This window comes from Cebus imitator, unplaced genomic scaffold (assembly GCF_001604975.1).
Source record: "Cebus imitator isolate Cc_AM_T3 unplaced genomic scaffold, Cebus_imitator-1.0 Scaffold5, whole genome shotgun sequence".
NCBI lineage: Eukaryota > Metazoa > Chordata > Mammalia > Primates > Cebidae > Cebus > Cebus imitator.
The window spans coordinates 14,077,651-14,098,118 of NW_016107320.1; the positions used below are offsets into that span (position 1 = coordinate 14,077,651).

The window sequence follows — 20,468 nt, forward strand, 5'->3', positions numbered from 1 at the left end:
ATCAGCCCTTTGTCAGATGCGTAAACTGCAAAATTTTTTTCCCATTCTGTTTTGTTGCCGATTCACTCTAATCACTGTTTCTTTTGCTGTGCAGAAGCTGTGGAGTTTGATTAGGCCCCATTTGTCTATTTTGGCTTTTGTTGCCCATGCTTTTGTTGTTTTGGTCATGATGTCCTTGCCTATGCCTATGTCCTGAATGGTTTTGCCTAGATTTTTTTCTAGGGTTTTTATGGTGTTAGGTCTTATGTTAAGTCTTTAATCCATCTGGAGTTAATTTTAGTGTAAGGTGTCAGGAAGGGGTCCAGTTTCTGCTTTCTGCACATAGCTAGCCAGTTTTCCCAACACCATTTATTAAACAGGGAATCCTTTCCCCATTGTTTGTTTTTGTCTGGTTTGTCAAAGATCGGTTGGCTGTAGATATGTTGTGTTGCCTCTGAGGCCTCTGTTCTGTTCCATTGGTCTACATCTCTGTTATGGTACCAGTACAATGCTGTTTTGATTACTGTAGCCTTGTAGTATAGTTTGAACTCTGGTAGTGTGATGCCTCCTGCTTTGTTCTTTTTGCTTAGAATTGACTTGGCTATGTGGGCTCTCTTTTGGTTCTGTATGAAGTTTAAGGTGTTTTTTTCCAGTTCTGTGAAGAAAGTCATTGGTAGCATGATGGGGATAGCGTTGAATCTGTAAATTACTTTGGGCAGTATGGCCATTTTCACGATATCGATTCTTCCCAACATGGAATGTTTCTCCACCTGTTTGTGTCCTCTCTTATTTTGTTGAGCAGTGGCTCGTAGTTCTCCTTGAACAGGTCCTTTACGTTCCTTGTTAGTTGTATTCCTAGGTATTTTATTCTCTTTGTGGCAATTGTGAATGGCAGTTTGTTCTTGATTTGGCTCTCTTTAAGTATGTTATTGCTGTATAGGAATGCATGTGATTTTTGAACATTGATTTTGTATCCTGAGGCTCTCCTGAAATTGCGTATCAGTTTCAGGAAATTTTGGGCTGAGACAATGGGGTCTTCCAGATATACAATCATGTCGTCTGCAAATAGAGACAATTTGACTTCCTCCTTTCCTATTTGAATACCCTTTATTTCTTTTTCTTGCCTGATTGCTCTGGCTAGAACTTCCAGTACTATAGTGAATAGGATTAGTGAGAGAGGGCATCCTTGTCTAGTGCCAGATTTCAAGGGGAATGCTTCCAGTTTTTGCCCATTCAGTATGATATTGGCTGTTGGTTTGTCGTAAATAGCTTTTGTTATTTTGAGATACGTTCCGTCAATACCTAAGTTATTGAGGGTTTTTAGCATAAAGGGCTGTTGAATTTTGTCAAAGGCCTTCTCTGCATCTGCTGAGATAATCATGTGGTTTTTGTCTTTGGTTCTGTTTATGTGGTGAATTACGTTTATAGACTTGCGTATGTTGAACCAGCCTTGCATCCCCGGGATGAAGCCTACTTGATCNAGACTTGCGTATGTTGAACCAGCCTTGCATCCCCGGGATGAAGCCTACTTGATCATGGTGGATAAGCTTTTTGATGTGCTGTTGCAATAGGCTTGTCAGTATTTTATTGAAGATTTTTGCATTATGTTTATCATAGATATTGGCCTGAAGTTTTCTTTTCTTGTTGAGTCTCTGCCAGGTTTTAGTATCAGGATGATGTTGGTCTCATAAAATGATTTGGGAAGCATTCCCTGTTTTTGTATTGTTTGGAATGGTTTCAGAAGGAATGGTACCAGCTCCTCTTTGTATGTCCAGTAGAATTAGGCTGTGAACCCATCTGGAGCTGGGCGTTTTTTGGGTGGTAAGCTCTTAATTGCTGCCTCAACTTCAGACCTTGTTATGGGTCTGTTCCGTGCTTTGGCTTCTTCCTGGTTTAGGCTTGGGAGGAGACAAGTGTCCAGGAATGTATCCATTTCTTCCAGGTTTACTAGTTTATGTGCATAGAGTTGTTTGTAATAATCTCTGATCATGGTTTGAATTTCTGTGGAATCTGCGGTGATATCCCCTTTATCGTTTTTTATTGCATCAATTTGGTTATTCTCTCTTTTGTTTTTTATTAATCTGGTTAGTGGTCTGTCTATTTTGTTGATCTTTTCAAAAAAAGCAGCTCCTGGATTTATTGATTTTTTGAAGGGTTTTTTGTGTCTCTATCTCCTTCAGTTCTGCTCTGATCTTAGCTATTTCTTGTCTTCTGCTAGGTTTTGAGTTTTTTTGATCTTGCTCCTCTAGCTCTTTCAATTTTGACGATAGGGTGTTAATTTTTGATGTCTCCTTGCTTCCCATGTGGGCACTTATTGCTATATATTTTCCTCTAGAGACTGGTTTAAATGTGTCCCGGAGATTCTGGTATGTTGTGTCTTCATTCTTGTTGGTTTCGAAGAACATCTTTATTTCTGTCTTCATTTCATTGTTTATCCAGTCAACATTCGAGAGCAAGTTGTTCAATTTCCATGAAGCTGTGCGGTTCCGGGTTAGTTTTTGAATTCTGAGTTCTAACTTGACTGCACTGTGGTCGTAGAGACTGTTTGTTATGATTTCTGTAAGAATAAAGATTCTTATATCACAGACCTAATACAAATCATCATGTGCCCCCAAATTGTTGGTTTCTCTACAAAATATGCTAATGAAGTTGTCATATTGAAAGACGTAGCTTGTTTATCAAGCAGTAGCATTTAAAGTAAGGAAATCTATAGATCTATGGTAAAAGAATGAATTTAAGTTTTTTCTTTCCAAAGGAATTAAACAAGTAAAGGACAAACACCTTAACTGGTGACCAATTTTTCTAAGCTCTTTACCAAATTTTGGTTTTGTAAGTGTCTGGCCCCTAGAGTATGCTCCTCTTCAGTGTTATATCTGCAAATGCAGAAACTTCCTATTTGGATTGCAGTTATATTTGCCCCAATAAGTTTGAAAGTCTCATTAGTTGTAAAGTTCTGCAGAGGGCTTTATCATCAACTTGGGTTGTGTATCGTCTAGACAAATGTAAGCGCTAATCCAACAGTTATGTAAGGGTTTCTCAACCTCAGCACCAGTGATATTTTAGACCACATCATACTTTTTTGTGAGGAGTTGGGGTAGGGAGTGTTTCTCCTATGCATTGTAGAATATTTTGCAGCACCATGTCCTCTGCCCACTGGACAGAAGCCTGGAGACCCTTTCGGCTGTCACAGCTTGGGTGGAGTGAATCTTGGCCTTGCGAATAGGGATCAGGGATGCTGCTAAATGCTAACAATACAAAAGATAAAGGATAGCCTGTACAACGAAGAATTATGTCAGTCATGCTACACTGAGACCTCCTTCTCTAGAGAGGGCCAAAAGTTTGACTACTTATGCTGATTAAGACTCTGAAAGGGGATTACATTCCACACTAAAGTCTGAACAGTTTTTGCAAAACCAACCTGGTTTCCTTTTCAATTTTAAGATATGATCTATCAAAAACCATATTGGATCAGTATTCTTAGGAAAGTGTCACAAAGATTGGCCCTGGGCATAGATATTTTCCAAACCATAGAAGGTTACTTACTAAGGAAATATAAAAGATTTGCTGGATTAATGAATAGTTGCGTGAGGAGAAATAAACAATATTTCATGATTATTTAATCAACTAACAAAATATGTTTGGAGTTTTCAGCATATATATTCAGGCTTATTTATTATATAGCACTATGAAATTTAAATGTAATCCTTGTACAAGGTCTGAGGATGCTTCAACTAATTTATCTAAAGGTGCAATTGCTCTGGATTTAAGGAACAGACTATAAACAGGTGATGGAACTTTGATGAGCACTGGGCAGTTGGGTAAATATTCCTATAATGTGATTTTATATAATTGAGCTTTACTGAACACATAGACACTAACATTTATGATAATCTGGAAAACACAGTAAAGATGTTTACTGAAGGCTGCTTTGAGGTCCTGAAGGCACCTTTTACCTCTCAGTTCACTGAAAGAAATTCTGACATGTTTGAAAAAGTAAAATTATATATGGAACTTAGTATTGCATAAAATTTGGAACCAGTTGTGTATATAACCATTTAATCCTGGACATCCTTAAATTTATAGATGTCTTTCAGAAGTTTCTTTTGAATAATTATGAATAGTCAATAATCTTTTGACTATTTCAGACAAAGTTCTTCCTTTAGCTGACAAATCATGGCTAGGTGATAAAATAGGGTGTTGAAGCTATTCCTAAAAAGTTTATACTCCCTTATAGCCAATGTAATAGACTTCATAGAACCTATATAACATTTCAGTCTACTCTGGCATGATTAAAAACTGCAGGAGACTTGGTCCAAGAGCCACTGATGATACCAAACTTCAAAGGCTGATTGAAGAGATCAAAGATTGTATGAGATTCAATTAATTTCAGCTCACCTGAGTAAATTCTAATTGTGAAAATTGCATAATTTTATTTTCTTTGCTTACTAATGTGCTACTCAGCCTAGTCACTTTAGCCTTGGCAATCCAAGCACAGGTCCACACTGTTCGCAACTTCTTTCTATTTTATACCAGAGAATATATTTATGAGACCCTCTGTTCCCAGCTAGGGCCTGTTTTATTATATTTTGATACTTTTTGCTCAATTAGACATTTTAGTGATAAGTGTGGTCTGGAAATATTTTTATATGGAATCTAGTTTTACGGAACTATCTCATCTCACCTTTATCTTCTCCCTGCTTCAGATATTTAACTGCAGGAGACTAAAATGATGCATTGTTTTATTTGTATTTCCTCTACATCTCAATTCTGATGCCCCAAAGGGGCCAAATTTAGAAGCAGTAGCTTTTAGTAGTAGTCAAAGTAACCACATGCAGGACATTGGTTTCCTAACCAAATAAGCAGAAACACAAATACCTGTGAGCCTTCATCGCAGGCCTGCTCTGGGGATTCAGATGGGGTGGGAAAGCACTGTTACACAACACAAGGAATTAACAACCAAGGTGAACAATTACATAAGCAACCACAAAACAGAGGTTTTGTGTCCAACGATTTTTGCAACTGTATAAGAAAACAAAGAAAAAGAAGAAAAGAAAAACAGAAACAAATTCCCAAACAAATCGTGACTTTTACTTGGCCCATACTAGGCAAAAAACCCCACAACACAACGGAACAAAAAATACACTCAGGCAACCTTATAAAGAATCTCCTCCAAGAGCATTTCCACAGCAGGTGATTGCGGTTCCTAACATGACCAGCCTTTGACATTGTCTTTCCCTCTATTGACTGTGCACCTTGAAGTGCCAGCACAGTGACTTCGGATGTCACAAGGATTTGTCCTAAAATTTCCCAACTTAACTTCTAGTCACTGCCTTTCCTAAACTGCGCTTTTAGGTGTTGTGGAGACCTCAGTTCAAAGCCCATGAAATGGAGGCAGGAATAGGAAAGCTGCTGAAGAAAATGCCTAAATCTCCCAGAGCCCTTGAATAATTAGGTGGCAGGACTGCCCTGCGCAGGTATCATCATCCTGGGAGGAAAAGAAATTTCTGGCCAGCAATGGGTCACCCAGAGCAATGGGACCTCGAGAGTCAAAAACAAACAACCAACCAACCAACCAAAACAAACAAACAAACAAAAAACCTGCAGAAATTCCTTCCATCCTGACCCTCAAAAATGGTGCTGAAAAGTGGCATCAGAGAGATGTTAGGCTATTAAGAATTGTAGGAGACTCGAGGGGATGTGGTAATATCCCATGTTTTGCTGCTTTTTCTCCTGGGCAAGGTAGGCTGCTGGGGCCACTCTGGGTTGGGTCAGTGGGTTTCAGAAGTTTGCAGAGAAGGCTTCCTGGGCCTCACCAGGGAACCACTGGCTAATTGCAAAGGTTGTGCTTGTTCCTCAGTAAAGCAGGGTTATGGAAAAATGACCTGTCCCTGTCTAGAGTTTTAGTATTTTGTTCATCATAGATTTTTCTTGCACTAATTTTGATTTCTTTATACTCTTGCCTTCAGATGTTATTTATCTTTTATTCTTGAGTTATACCTTAAATTTTGAGCCATTCGAATTGTGGCTCTGTATATAGTTTAGAGGAACTGGGAAGTTTAAACTAGACTTAATCAAAGAAGCACTTTGTTTGGAGAAATGCACACAAAAGCTGTTTACTTATTGGGTGAGTTCAAGAGTAGGCTTTATCAAAAAAGAATTGCTGCTGCAGCTGGATTTCACTCATGAATCTGTCCTGGCCTGTTCTGTAGCATCTTGTACATGTATGGATTGTGCCCCTTAGGAGAATGAACTTTGTAGATCGTGTTCTACAAGTATGAAAATCTGTGAAATTATTGAAGAGAGCTCTCTTCTTAATTCATAGTGTTAACAACAAATGATCTCTATTTTGATTACATATATGACTAACATGATCAATGTAAGCTACCTCTAAACTACCAAGTCATAGTAATAGGACAGTTATTATAGATGTTTGAATTTTTCAAAATTTTAAAATTAGATATAACTAAATATATAAAGGGCTGAAGTAGATGAACATTGATATTCTCATAAGTTTAAAATCCAACAATTTTTATTTAGCGATTAGGCTCATCTAATAATTATTAGGAACTAATAATAATCTAATAATGTATGAGTACTCTAGTGTGGAGAAAGAAGAGCTAAATGTTCTTTGTGTTTGTTATCATTATTGCACTACAGATACTATTTTTCTACCATGTCATTTGGAATAAGAGTAAACAGCATGTTCACATCGGATAGGGAAGTAATGCAGGAAGTAAATAATTTATAAGAAATAGAGAGGGTGACCGTTGCTTATTTGTCTAACAATACGGAACCATTCTAATAATGTTGCTGTTTGTTTTCTGTTTGATGCAGAAGAAAGTCTTCTAGGCTTATAAAAAGGAGTTTGCTTTTTAATCCTAGCTCTGCCCCCAGAAATTTTTTAGTTCTGGGTAATTGTAAACTTTCCTGTGGATCACACTATAATTTCTAGATTGAGTCTGTCATTTCTATGATATAACTTAAGTTCTGTGTTGTAATTTACTTAAGTTTTTGTTGTTGTTCATAGGTGCAACAGGTGCTCCGATTTTCTGTTTTGATGAAATAAATACCAGAGGAGACAACTTTGGAAACTGTGGCAGAGAACATTGTATTTTTCAGTATGTAATTAGAAAATTATAAATCTATTTGAAATACAGGTTAGAGATTGCTAAAATCCTGGAAAACATATGCAGTAAAATGGCATTTTGGGGGTCAGGTTTTCCTTATTACATAATCTGAGCTGGACAGTATTATCCACTGCCTACAAGAATATGTGTTCAGTGTCTGTAATGTTAAAACAACAATGACTATGACAATGGCCTCTGTTTATTGTTGTGATGAGCTAGACATTGTTATGCAGCTTATACATATATTATATATTTATAATATAGGTTATAAACATACATATTTATATACACGAAATGTGTGTAAGAATTACTTATCCCTTATACCATTGAAAAAACTGAAGACCAGAGATTGTTTTCTCAAATTTCAGCAACTATTGTAGAACAGATCACAGCTGTCACAGTGTAAAAACCACTGATTTTTCACTTGCCAGACAGCCTCATGAAACAAAAAAGAACCATATCATAAGTCATTATGCAAAAAATACGTATTGAGAGAAAATTGTTGAAATTTGGATTTAAATTAGTAAAATACTTTTTAAAAATTTCACTATATCAGCAATCTATGTTATCTCAATAAACAATAAGGTAATTTTTTTCTTCCGTATGCTTCTAGACATATTCTATGTGGAAAATTAGTCTGTTCATGGGAACACAGAGATTTGATAACACGTCCAAATTTATCTGTGATTTACGCACACGTACGAGATGAAATATGTGTGTCTACAGTTCTACCCAGGAAAAAGCCAGTTCCAGAAAATCCACCTAGTTCAGCCACAATGTATTATCAAGTTGAAGACAGAGATGAAACATTTGTACAAGATGGTTCCATGTGTGGTCCTGAAATGGTAATTAGAACTACAAAAATTAAAGTGTTTTAAAATTATTTTTCTGGTTATACTCATTTTGACAATATACTCACCAATGCATTCGTTTTCCAGTTTTTTTCTTGTGGTAAAATGCATGTAATATAAAACTGCCATTTTAACCTTTTTAAGTGTACAATTTAGTGGTGCTATATACATTCATAATGTTGTACAACCATCACTACCCTCTATCTTCATGAATATTTTCATGTTGTAGAACTAATACTCATTTCATTAAACAATAACTCCCCATTCATTCCTCCCGTTGTTCTCTGAAAAACCACCATTCTACTTTCTGACTCTACAAATTTGACTACTATAGGTATCTCACATAAGTAAAATAATGTAGTATTTTTCTTTGTGTGATTGGCTTATTTCACTTAGCAAAAGCCCTCAAGTTTCAGCTATACTGTACTATGTCAGAATTTCCCTCATTTTTAAAGCCGAATACTATTCTGTTGTATTTACGTTCTTCATTTTGTTTACCCATTCATCTGTTGATGAACATTTGGGATCATTCTGTGTTTTAGCTATTATAAATAATGTCACTATAATCATGGCAGTATAAATATATCTTCAAAACTATGCTTTCAATTTCTAGGTGTATATACCTGGAAGTAGAATTGCTGGATCACATGGTAATTCTGTTTTTAAATTTTTGAGGAACCACTGTACTGTCTTCCACAGTGGCTATGCCATTTTACATTTCTACTAGCCAGGCATGTTTCCAGTTTCTCCATGTCCACACCACACTTCCTTTTTTTTTCCCAATAGTAGCCATCCTTATGGGTGTGAAGTGGTATCTCACCATGGTTTTGATTTGCATTTCCCTAATGATTAGTGCTTTTGAGATCTTTCATGTGCCTATTGACCATTTGTATATCTTCTTTAGGCAAATGTCTATTTAAGCGCTTTGCCCGTTTTAAAATCACCTTTTTTTTGTTGTTGAGTTTTAGGAATTCTCTATGTATTTTGGATATTACTCTTCTTATATGATTTAAAATATTTTCTTTCATTCTTTCAGTTGCCTTTTTACTCTGTTGATAGTGTCTTTTAATGAACAATGAAAAACAATTATGAAATCCAATTAGTCTATTTTTTTCTTTTGTTGTGTCTACCTTTGGTGTATACAATAAATCGCTGGCAGAAACAATATTATGAAGCTTTTGCCCTATATTTTATTCTAAGAGTATTATAGTTTTAAGGTCTTATGTTTACCTGTGTGATGCATTTGAGTTCATTTTTGTATGTGGTGCTATACAGACACATTTTGTAGGTGGTGTTATAGCATCCATTTTGAGTTCATTTTGTATGTGGTGTTCATTTTTGTATGTGGTGTTAAAGCCACATAAGGGTTCAGTTTTATTCTTTTGCACGTGGAAATCTAGTTTCTCCAGTACCATTTGTTGAAAAGACTGTTTTTTCTCCATTAAATGGTCTCAGCACACTTGTAAAAATTCAGTGGTATCTTTTGACCATATATGCCAGCCTTTGTTTATGGACCATTTATTCTATTCCATTGGTAATATATTAGTCTTTATGCCAATACCACACTGTTTTCATTCCTGTAGCTTCCTAGTAAGTTTTGAAATTGGGAAATGTGACTCCTTCAGCTTTGTTCTTGTTTTTCAAGATTGCTTTTGGGGTTCATTGAGATTCTATATAAATTTTAGTATAAATTTTTCTATTTCTGTAATAAAAATCATTGGGATTTTTATGGTAATTGTATTGAATTTGTAGATCACTTTAAACAGTATGGACATCTTAAACTCCTTTGTTAAATTAATTATTAAGTACTTTGTTTTAAGTACTTTTTGATGCTATCATAAATGGAAATGTATTCATAGTATCCCTTTCATAGTGTTTATTGTTACTGTATAGAAATGGAACCAGTTTTGGTATGTTGATTTTCTATTTTGTCACTTTGTTGAATACATTTGTTATTCCTAACAGTTTGGTGTAATCTTTAGATTCTTCTACCTATAAAATTATGTCCTCTGGAAACATAAAAGTTTCAATTCTTCCTTTCCAATTTGGATGATGCCTTTTATTTCTTTTTCTTGCCTAATATTTTAAACTAGAAATTCCATTATAATGTTGAATAAAAGTGGTGAAAGGAAGTATCCTTGCCCTCTTCTTGATCTTAAAGGAAAAGCTTCAAAGTCTTATCATTAAGTATAATGTAAGTATGGGATTTTTATATATGAATTTTTATCATATTGAGGTAGTTTCCTTCTACCTCATGACTGAGTGCACTTTGAGTGTTTATATCATGAAAGTGTTGAGTTTTGTTAAATGTCTTTTCTTCATCAATTAAGATGATCATTTTGTTTTTCTCCTTCATTTTATTGTGGTTATCACATTGATCAGTTATCATACGTTGAACCATCCTTGCATTTCAGAAATAAATCTCATTTGGTCATAGTGTATATACCTTCTAATATATACTATGCAGTTTGCTAGCATTTTACTGAGGGTTTCTTCATCTATGTTCATAATGATTTTTGGTCTGTATTTTTTCTTTGTAGTGTATTTGGTCAGCTTTGATATCAAGATAATGTTGGCCTTATAGAATGAGTTAGAAGACGTTTCCTATTGTTCATGTTTTTGGAAAAATTTGAGAAGGACTGGTGTTAATTCTTCTTTACATATTTGAAGCCATTATGCCCAGAAATTTCCTTCCTAAGAAGATTTATGATTATACATGAAGTATGCATATAAACGTTACCACATGAAATATGTATATGTGTTACCTTTTCTTTACATATATATAATTATATATAAGTGTTACCTTTTATCCACATCCTTACCAATAGTTGTTGTTTCTAGACTTTTTAAGAATAGCCATTCTGACTGGTGTAAGTTGGGATATTACCATAATTTTAAATTACACTTCTCTGATCTTTGGTGATGCTCAGCATTTTATCATATGTTTGCTAGCTACTTGTATGTCTTCTTTTGAGAGATGTCTATTCATGTCCTTTGCCCACTTGTTACTGAGATTATTTGTTTTTCACTTGAGTTGTTGAGTTCCTTGTGGATGCTGGATATCAGTTCTTTGTTGGATGCAGAATTTGCAAATATTTTCTCCCATTCTGTAGGTTGTATGTTTATTGTTATTTTGTAGACACTTTTTTAGTTTAATTAAATCCCATTGATCTATTTTTGTTGTATTTGCTTTTAGATTTAGTCCTAAGTTCTATTTGGGGCTTTAGTCCTAAATTTTTTGTACAGAAGTGTTGTTTCCTAGAATTTCTTCTGAAATTGTTATAGTTTCAGGTTTTAGGTTTAAGTTTTAGGTTTAGGTTTAAGTTAATTTTTGTATATTGTGAAAAATAGGGGTCCAGTTTCATTCTTCTGCATGTGGCTAACCAGGTTTCTCAGAACCATTTATTAGATAGAGTCCCTTCCCTTTTTCTTCTAGATTTTTGGGTGTGGGTGTTTTATCCTGCAACTGTCCTGTGTTAACTTAGTTGTAGGAAGTTGATTGTGGATTCCTTGGGTTTTTTTTTTTATGTAGAAAATAATTTGGAAATAGAGACCATTTTATTTTTCCTTTTCAGTCTGTATTTTTTTAAATTTCTTTTTCTTGCTTTATTGCAGTGGTTAGAACTTACAGTATGATGTTAAATAAGAGTGTTGAGAGAGGATGTCCCCGATATTTTCCTAAGCTAAGAGGAATGTATTAAGTCTTTCATCATGAAGTATGATGTTAGATGTAGGGTTTTTTTTTTTTTTTTTTTTTTTTAGATGCCCGTTAAGTTGAGCTAACCATCTTCCAGTACTAATTTATTGAGAGTTTTTATTATAATTATGTCTTGTATTTTGTCAAATGCTTTTTATGTGTCAATTGATGTGGTCACATGATTTTGCTTCTTTAGTTCATTGAATGTTGGATTACATTAATAAAATTTTAAATGTAGAACCAGCATTAGATACTTGGTATTAATATCACTTGGTAATTGTATATACATTTTTTAAAATAAATTGTTGCATTTAGTTTGTTAATATTTCGTTGAATAATTTTTGTAGCCAAATTCATGAGGGATATTAGTCTGTATTTTTTTGTTGCAATGTGTTTATCTGATTTTGGTTATTTTATATGGCATTATAAAATTAATTGAAAACTGTTTTTACTGTTCTATTTTTAGAAAGAGATTGTGTAAAATGGATGTTAATTTTTAATTTAAAGATTGACAGAATTATCTAGTGAAAGCATTTGGATCTGGAAATTTCATTTTTAGGAGGTTTTAAACTGTTAATTCAGTTTCTTCAATTGTTGTAATGGTCTTTGGATTATAAGCTGTTTCTTGTTGATTTTTGGTTGTTCATGGTTTTCTAGAAGTTGGCCAATTTCCTCAAAGTTTCTGAATTTACAAATGTAAAGTTGTTCATTGCATTTCTTTATAATTCTGTGTAATGGCTGCAAGATCTGCAATAATATCCTCTTTCTCTCATTTCTGATATTTGTGATTTGTGTCTTCTTTTTTTACTTCTCAGCCTTGCTAAAGTTATTAATTTTATAAAAAAATTTTAAAGAATCTGCTTTTTGTTTCATGGGTTTTCTTGATCTCGCTAAAAATTTATTAATTTCATAAAAAAATTTTAAAGAATCCACTCTTTGTTATATTGGTTTTCTTTATTATTTTCCAGCTTTTAATTTTACATGGAATTTGCAATCAATTTTATTGATTTCTGCTTTTATTATAATTTACTTTCTTTTACTTAAGTTTAACTTCTTCTTCCTTTCCTCTATTGAAGTGGTAACTTCAATTATTTCTTTGAGGCTTTTCTTCAGTCACAGCATTTAGTCTTATAAATCTCCCTCTCAGAACTATATTAGTTGCATCCTACATATTTTAATGTGTATTTTTGTTTCCTTTTGGTTCTATGTATTTTTTTTTAGTTTTACTGAGGGTTATTTGATACATGAATTATTTATAAATGCATTGTTTAATTTCAACATATTTAGAGATTTTCCTGTTGTATTTCTTTCATTGATTCCAAGTTTGATTTTATTATGAGATCATATTCCCATAATTTTAATTTTTAAAAAATTGTTGAGTTTTTTTATGATACAGAATATATCTTGCTTCATATTTCATAGGCACTTGTCGGAGTGTTTATTCTGTTGATCCTGGTAGTAGTGTCCTGTATATGTGTCAATTAAATTCTGTTTTTTTGGGACTCCTGTATATCTGTTGACTTTTTATATAATTTCTGTAAATTGCTGAGACAAAGGTGTCAAAATATACAGTTGCATTTGTGGATTTGTCTATTTTCCTTTCAGTGGTATTGCTTTTTGCCTCATGTGTTTGGAGGCTTTGTGGTTTGGGGTGTACACATTTAGAATAATTGTATATTATTATTGGAATGATTATTATATCATGACATATTGTCTTCATTTGTCTTTGGTAATTTTATTTGCTCTGAAGTCTACTTTATCAGATGTAAATATAGCTACTCCTGTTTTGTGGATGAATGTTTGAATGATATATATTTTTCTGTCCTTTTTATTTAAATCTATCTCTGCCATTGAATTTGGGGTGAGTTTTTAAAAGCGTCACATAGTTGAGTCATGCCTTTAATACAGTGTGGCATAGTCTTTTGATTGGTATAATGTTATTGCTTAAGTCTCTATTATTTCATTACTTCTTTCCTCTGGTTCCTATTCTTATTTTTCTCTTTTCTTGCCTTTCAGTGGATGATTTAAGCATTTTTTTAGGATGCTCTCTTGATCCAGTTATGATGTTTCTAAGTCATCCATCTCATTATATAGTTTTCATAGTGACTGCTCAAGGTTTTACAATATACGTATGTGGCCCAAAGAGACTGCTACAATAAATATTTTGCCACTTCGAGTGAAATGAGAAAACAATCTCACTTCCATTTTAGTTGTATTTACCTTCCCTACATTGAAATGCCATTGGTGATGTTATAATTTTTGTTTCAATCATTAACTATAATTTTAAAAACCTTTAAAGGAATTGATAGTCCATTTTATTTACCCATTTTCCTTTTCTTGATTTTTCCTTCCTTTGTGATGTTCCAAGATTCTTAATAAACATTTCTTTGCTGTTTGAGGTTTACTGATTCTATCCACTGTCATCTTCATTCTACTATTGAGCTCAGTCACTAGGCTTTTTTTTTTTTTTTTAATTTAGATCATTGTATTTTTTCATTATATAATTCCCATTTGGTCCATTTTTATATCACCTGTTCCTTTGCTAAGATTTTTGTATTTATTTTCATTTGTTTCAAGAAGATTTGTAATTGATTGTTGATGTATTTCTATAATGACTGCCTTACAATCCTTGTTATGTATCCCATCATCTGAATCACCTTGGTTCTGATATCGTTGGTTGTCTTTTATTATTCGGGTTGTGATTTTCTTAGCTCTTGGAATGACCTTAGTTGTATCCAGAAATTGTATTTATTATGTTAGGAGACTCTGTGTCAAATATAAAGCCCTGTTTTAGCAGGAAGTAATCTTGTTTAGGTCTGGCCTTCTTTTGTGGGCTGTTCCAAAGGCAGTTTAATTTTGAGAAACTTTACAATGTTATTCGGTTGCCTTGGTTTATCTAGTGCCACTGGGGCTCTCCGTGGTCTTTGCTGGTGCCTACTGGAAGGATAGTAGATTCCTCAGGCAAGCCAACAACGTGTCTCTCTGTCAGAGAGAGGTGTGGTGGAGTTCCCTATCTGGTTTCAAGTTTCTCACTCTCACAGTTTTCCTTATGTCTCCGAATAGAGAAAACAGTCTCAGACCTGCACATTCAAACAGGCCTCCTGTGCTAATATGCTTGTTAGGTTTCCATCTCTCCTTTCTGTTCTACCTATTCACCTGGTAATGTCTTTATATGGTATAAGCTTTCACTCTGATGATTAAGTAATCTTTAGGTGGACCTTAGGTGGGCCTCTTAAAGAATGTTTAAACACAATATTGAAAAGTTAGGCAATACAAGTTCAGCAGTATATGCTATTAATGATCTCCACACTTCTTTCTAACAGAATATTTTATTTTAGTAATTTTTATACATGATTTCTTTTTATATTCTGATATATAATCTAATAATTTTGCATACATTATTAGTGAGTAAATTTTTAGAGAAAAGCTGGAGATCTCAGATGAAGAATAGTTTTTATTGAGTAAGATATTATGTGATCAAGAATTTTTCTTCATTAGCATGGTTTTTGCAATAATGTTTTTTGAATTGTATTTATTGTTTCAATAGAAAAGCCAGTGTATGCTGGTTTTAATTTTTATAATGGACTCTGATTTTTTTCTGATTGGTAGATGAATACTTTAATTAAACTAGTATTAGAATATTATGTTCTACTATAATATAATGCACAATATGGTTATTAATTATATAACATCAAAATATAAAAACAACATTAACAATTAACATAGCATAATATAATTATGTAACATTGTTAGAAACATCTAGTATTCTATAAATTAACAAAATATTTAATGCTATTTTAATATTCTAATTGATTTAAGTCAAGATACTATGTGAAGTTAAATTAACATACTGTTTTTGAGAGAAAGCTTCTGCATACAAATTTATTTCCATTTAGTAACATTTTGGTATTAAATAACACATGAAAAAAGCAAAGTACCTGTTATTTCTTGCTCATTTTGAAACATATGGAATACAAATATGATCTGAAGCCTCCCTTACCCTTGAAATCTAAGTTATTTTAGCTCAAACCTTCATTACAGAGTCCTGACTCTCCTGTTTCTGCCTATAGTCATTATAATGACCCAAAGACAAAACTCACTCCAAATATAAAACTCTTTCACAAAGTGGTAAATTTAGAAAAATTTTTTTTATAATTAAAGAAGATCACATAAATGTCTGCCATAAATTAGAAAGATGTAAATTTAACCCTTAAACATTTTTTTTCTTAGAAGGCCTTTTATCTGTCTCACCAATGGGAGTTTCCTATTGTCCTATTGCCTCATATAATGACCTGTTGTCCTTTCTTCCCTCTTTCTTTGCATTTTGTCACATGGAATAGTAAGCTATCTTCCTTTACTGCTCATACACATGGTTTTAAGATCTCACCTATGCAACAATCCTGCGTGATCTGCACACGTACCCCAGAACCTAAAGTACAATTAAAAAAAAAAGTAAGATCTCACCTCTCTGCTCAATAGTTCTCAAACCTGGCTGCTTCTGAGAATCAGCTGGATCCTCTCCCCAGAGTTTTTGATATAATGTTCTCAAGGGGAGCCCACACATTAGTATATTTGAAAATGCTCCTCAGATAATTCTTGAACTCAAAGAACTAATCAAGTTATTTTTCCAGTAATTTATCTTTCTAAGTTGCTTCTGGTACTAGATGGAAAGAAAATAACATCTCTGGCTTCTTACATAGGATTACATCTTTACAAGCTGAATGTACATAGTTTATTTCATGTTTACTTCAATGTAGTCACAATTATTTTTTTACTGGACACTCATAGCTTTTAATGCAAATTTTAGTTAATATGAATTCTGGTATTTTCTTGAATTTTTAAATGTGTTAGCCATGCACAAAATCTGATTTTTTCACTGACTTTATTTTGTACTTTTTTTTTGCTTTGTTTTTAGTACTGTTTAAATATGAGCTGTAAACATGCTAGATTCCTGATGGATTTGAATTTGTGTAATTTTTCTGTTGATTGCAATCGTCATGGAGTAAGTAACTGCAATGTTTATTTTCAGCAGCCGTCTTTTAACAATCTAACAATTTGGGGATTTTAAAAAATGAATGACTTTTTTTGTTTGCCATTTGCATGTCATTTTACAGTCTATAATTTATAACATCAATTTTGTCTTCTTAAGAAACATATCGAACTATTTATTAGAGAAGACAAAGAGAAAGCATTTAAGATGATTCTGGATGTATAAAATGTTTGATAAATATGTGAGGTGGATGTGCTGTAAGCAATAGAAGACAGGCTGGTAAATAAAGATCAGTAGAATTTTCTTTCTAGTCTTGCAAGTTAATTTACAGTCTGGGCAGTCAACTAGCAAGTAGATTATAGTTAGTGTCAGGTCACTGGTAATTTGAGGTATTTGGGCCTGGCTGTGGGTGGGGGTGGGGGTTAAAAGAATTTTTTAGAAAAAAAATTTGATTTGACAATAGGAGCTAGATGTGCTTTTCATAGTATGAACATTAGCAAGAGAAAATTTGATACATTTATCTATTTAGATAAATTCTCTAGAATGAGATACTCTGTGGATTAAGTATAGATTATTCATTAGTCTCCATTGAAGTTATTCTATTTTTTTATTATTTAAGGTTTGCAATAATTTTGGCCATTGCCATTGTGAAAACGGCTATAATCCTCCTCACTGCAAACCAAAAAAAGGAGCGTTTGGAAGTATTGATGATGGTCACTTAGTCATACAAGGTTAGTTTCTTAAAATTTTATTAATTATGTACAGTATGTAAGAAGATAAATTATAAGTTTCAAGCCAGATTACAAAGCAAGTAATGTCAACAAACATGCTTTTATTTGTAAGATTTAAAAAATTTTGACAGTGTAAGTTTGTACTGTTCTTTTTATATCAGCATTGACGTTGTTTACTGAGAAAAAGTATGGCCAATGTTAGACAATTTTAAAAGAAGAAACTTTGGTGCATAAAATTTGACCAGTTGATTTTTTTTTTTTTTTTTTTTTGAGACAGAATCTTGCCCTGTCTCTCAGACTAGAGTGCAGTGATGTGATCTCGGCTCACTGCAACCTCTGCCTCCAGGATTCAAGTGATTCTCCTGCTCAGCCTCCCAAGTAGCTGGGATTACAGGCATCTGCCACTGCGTCCAGCTAATTTTTGTATTTTTAGTAGAGATGGGTTTCACCATCTTGGCCAGGCTGGTCTCGAACTCCTCACCTTGTAATGCACCCACCTCAGCACCCCAAAGTGCTGGGATTACAGGCATGAGCTACCGCACCTGGCCAACCAGTTAAACTGTTCACTGTGGATTGCCTCCTATATTTCTCATTTATAATAGTGTCAGTCTAGTCATTGTTATATTCATGCCTCTAGAATCTTTCAGGTTGTCTTTTCTTCCTATTCACTTCATAGTTCAATAATCTTTCTCCTGTATTGTAAGGGCTCTATGCTAATTTTGGAAATTTGCTTTTTCTAATCCTGTCCTGATGTTCCTGAGTAGCATTTTGAGATTAATCAGGCATAGATAAATTGGGGACAACTGGAAGGGAAGGGCATACCCTGGTTCTAGAAGGTATGAGCCTACCCAAAATAACTGGGACATAGGTGGGCTGCCAACTCTATCCATCTCTTTTAGGACCTTGCAAGAAAGTCCTGAAACTTTGGAGCAGACTTATCTGTAGCGTCGATGCTACATAAAGGCATACCTCAGGTGATCAACTTTTAAAAAGACAATACAAAGCCACATGAAACTATGTATCAAACAAACAAACAAAAAAAAACCATAATAATTTAGTCTATAACTTATAACCGTACAACACTTAAGTGTGTTTGTGTTTGCATGTGTATATTATAAAAGGTCAAACAAACCCATAGAGCAGAGAAACAAAGGTCATGAAATAGTAATTCACAGAAAAATTATAAATTTCCTATCACCATCAAGTAAGTGGGAAGCCCCATAAAATTAAAAAAATGCAAGTAGAATATAATTTTTTTTCTGGCCTATGAGCTTGTCAAAGATTAAAACGGTTGATGATAACCTCTGAAAATCAGGAATGTATATAACATTATTAATGGTTATCTCTGGGGGTTAGGATAAAATGAAAACTATAAAAAGAAAAATCATAAAGTGAGATTAAAATATACTCTTTATAATTGTATGTACTAAGTAGACAATTAGGCAAAAATATATGTGAATTTAAACTCTAGCACATGCATAAAACAGATAGTCATATACAAGCACATATATATTCAATTATGTACGTTTATATGATTATATCTATATCCATAATACTGTAAAAGCAGATTACAAATTCTTTAAAAGTATCCATGAAATAGTAACAAAAATTGATAATGTTTTTGGCTTACAATTAAGGCAATCATAAAATCCATAATTTGACATTTTTTCTGGGTTATATTATGTTAACACAAATCAGTGATATTAAAAAATAAGTAGAATAAGGATAATTAAATAAACCTGAACTCACTGAAGTGACCTTTGCAACCCAAACTCTTAATGCCCTAAAATGCATTCAGGATCACAAGTGTTTCTCCCATGTTGAGTCCAGGCTTTATTGGGGAAAGCCCGAGGCCTCCATGACTGGGTACAGGGCCTCAGAAGGGACTACATAAGGACAAAACATACAGCCACCTAGCATATCAGCCCAGATCTTTCAGGGTAGATGAGTAAGCCCCAGAATGGAAGAGATGAAAGAAAAGCCCATGGCAGCTGGCTAAAGGAAACTAGTTGGGTTAGAAGGTTTTCTGCGACTGCAGGCTCATGTGCTGCCATCTGGACTTCCATCTGGAATTAGACTGGTAGGCCTAGGATATCAATCACACAGGTTTGCCTAGAACTTATCCTAGTTGTAGTACTGAAAGTCTTATACATGAGTGAATTTGTCACTGGGATAGGAAAACTTCAGGTTAACGACTAGTGTGGAAGATTCCTGGGAAAAGAACAAAATACAAAATATTAATATAAGGTGACTTTGTTTTACATTCCCACGAGCAGTGCATGAGGTATTTTCTGTTGCAATTTTTCCACATCCTGGTTATTTTTACTTGTTATTTTCTGTTTTTGTTTTTTTTCTGATAGCCATTCTGATGGGTGTGAAGTGGTATCTTTTTGTCTTTCATCAGTGTATAGGTATAATAGGAGCTTATAGATCAGAAATTTTTCATTTTTTAAAAGAGTATGGTTTTGTTAAAAATTGGCTATTGGGAGATATTTTTGTCATGGTATTTTAACATGACTTGTTACATGAAGGAAATCTGCTGATTTTTGTGTATAAGTTTGATCAATGGATTATCACTATATTGAGAAGTCTTTTAGTTTATTTTCTTGGGTGCTAACATTTTTTAAATGATGTAAACTGCAATTAATAGTAATTTTGTCACATCTTTTCAACAATAATTCTGTGAATGGAGAGAGAGATTGAGAGAGAGAGACAGACAGACAAAGAGAGAGAGAGATAGAGAGAGGGAGGGCAAGAGCACATGCATTCTGGTCTCTTCTCTTTTTATAAAGACAACAATCCCATCAAATTAGGACCCCACACTTATGACCTCTTTTAACCCTAATTATTTCTCAAAGTCCTCATCTCCAAATATCATCACATTGGGGGTTGAGGCTTAAACATATGAATTTAGGGGGACACAAGTCAGTCCATAAAATTCTTCTCTGTGTCTCTCAAATTCATGTTCTTCTTACATGCAAAAAATCATTCATCCCATACCAAGAGTCCCAAAAGCCTTAAGCCATTCCAGCATCAATTTTAAGTACGAAGTCTCATCTGACTAGTCTCTAAATCAGGAATGGGTAAATTTTG

The 20,468-nt window shown here is 33.7% G+C and overlaps 1 protein-coding gene across 1 annotated transcript in view; it reads left to right on the top strand.

Annotated features, from left to right (window-relative positions):
- Nucleotides 1-17,577, top strand: part of LOC108309103 (putative disintegrin and metalloproteinase domain-containing protein 5) — a 98,271-nt gene extending 80,694 nt beyond the window's left edge. The window contains exons 8-12 of the mRNA XM_037741571.1: nucleotides 7,007-7,097; nucleotides 7,720-7,951; nucleotides 16,570-16,656; nucleotides 17,264-17,375; nucleotides 17,537-17,577. Coding sequence (XP_037597499.1) covers nucleotides 7,007-7,097; nucleotides 7,720-7,951; nucleotides 16,570-16,656; nucleotides 17,264-17,375; nucleotides 17,537-17,577 — 563 coding nt within the window. The remainder of the gene's footprint in view (nucleotides 1-7,006; nucleotides 7,098-7,719; nucleotides 7,952-16,569; nucleotides 16,657-17,263; nucleotides 17,376-17,536) is intronic.
- Nucleotides 17,578-20,468: the final 2,891 nt, after the last annotated feature.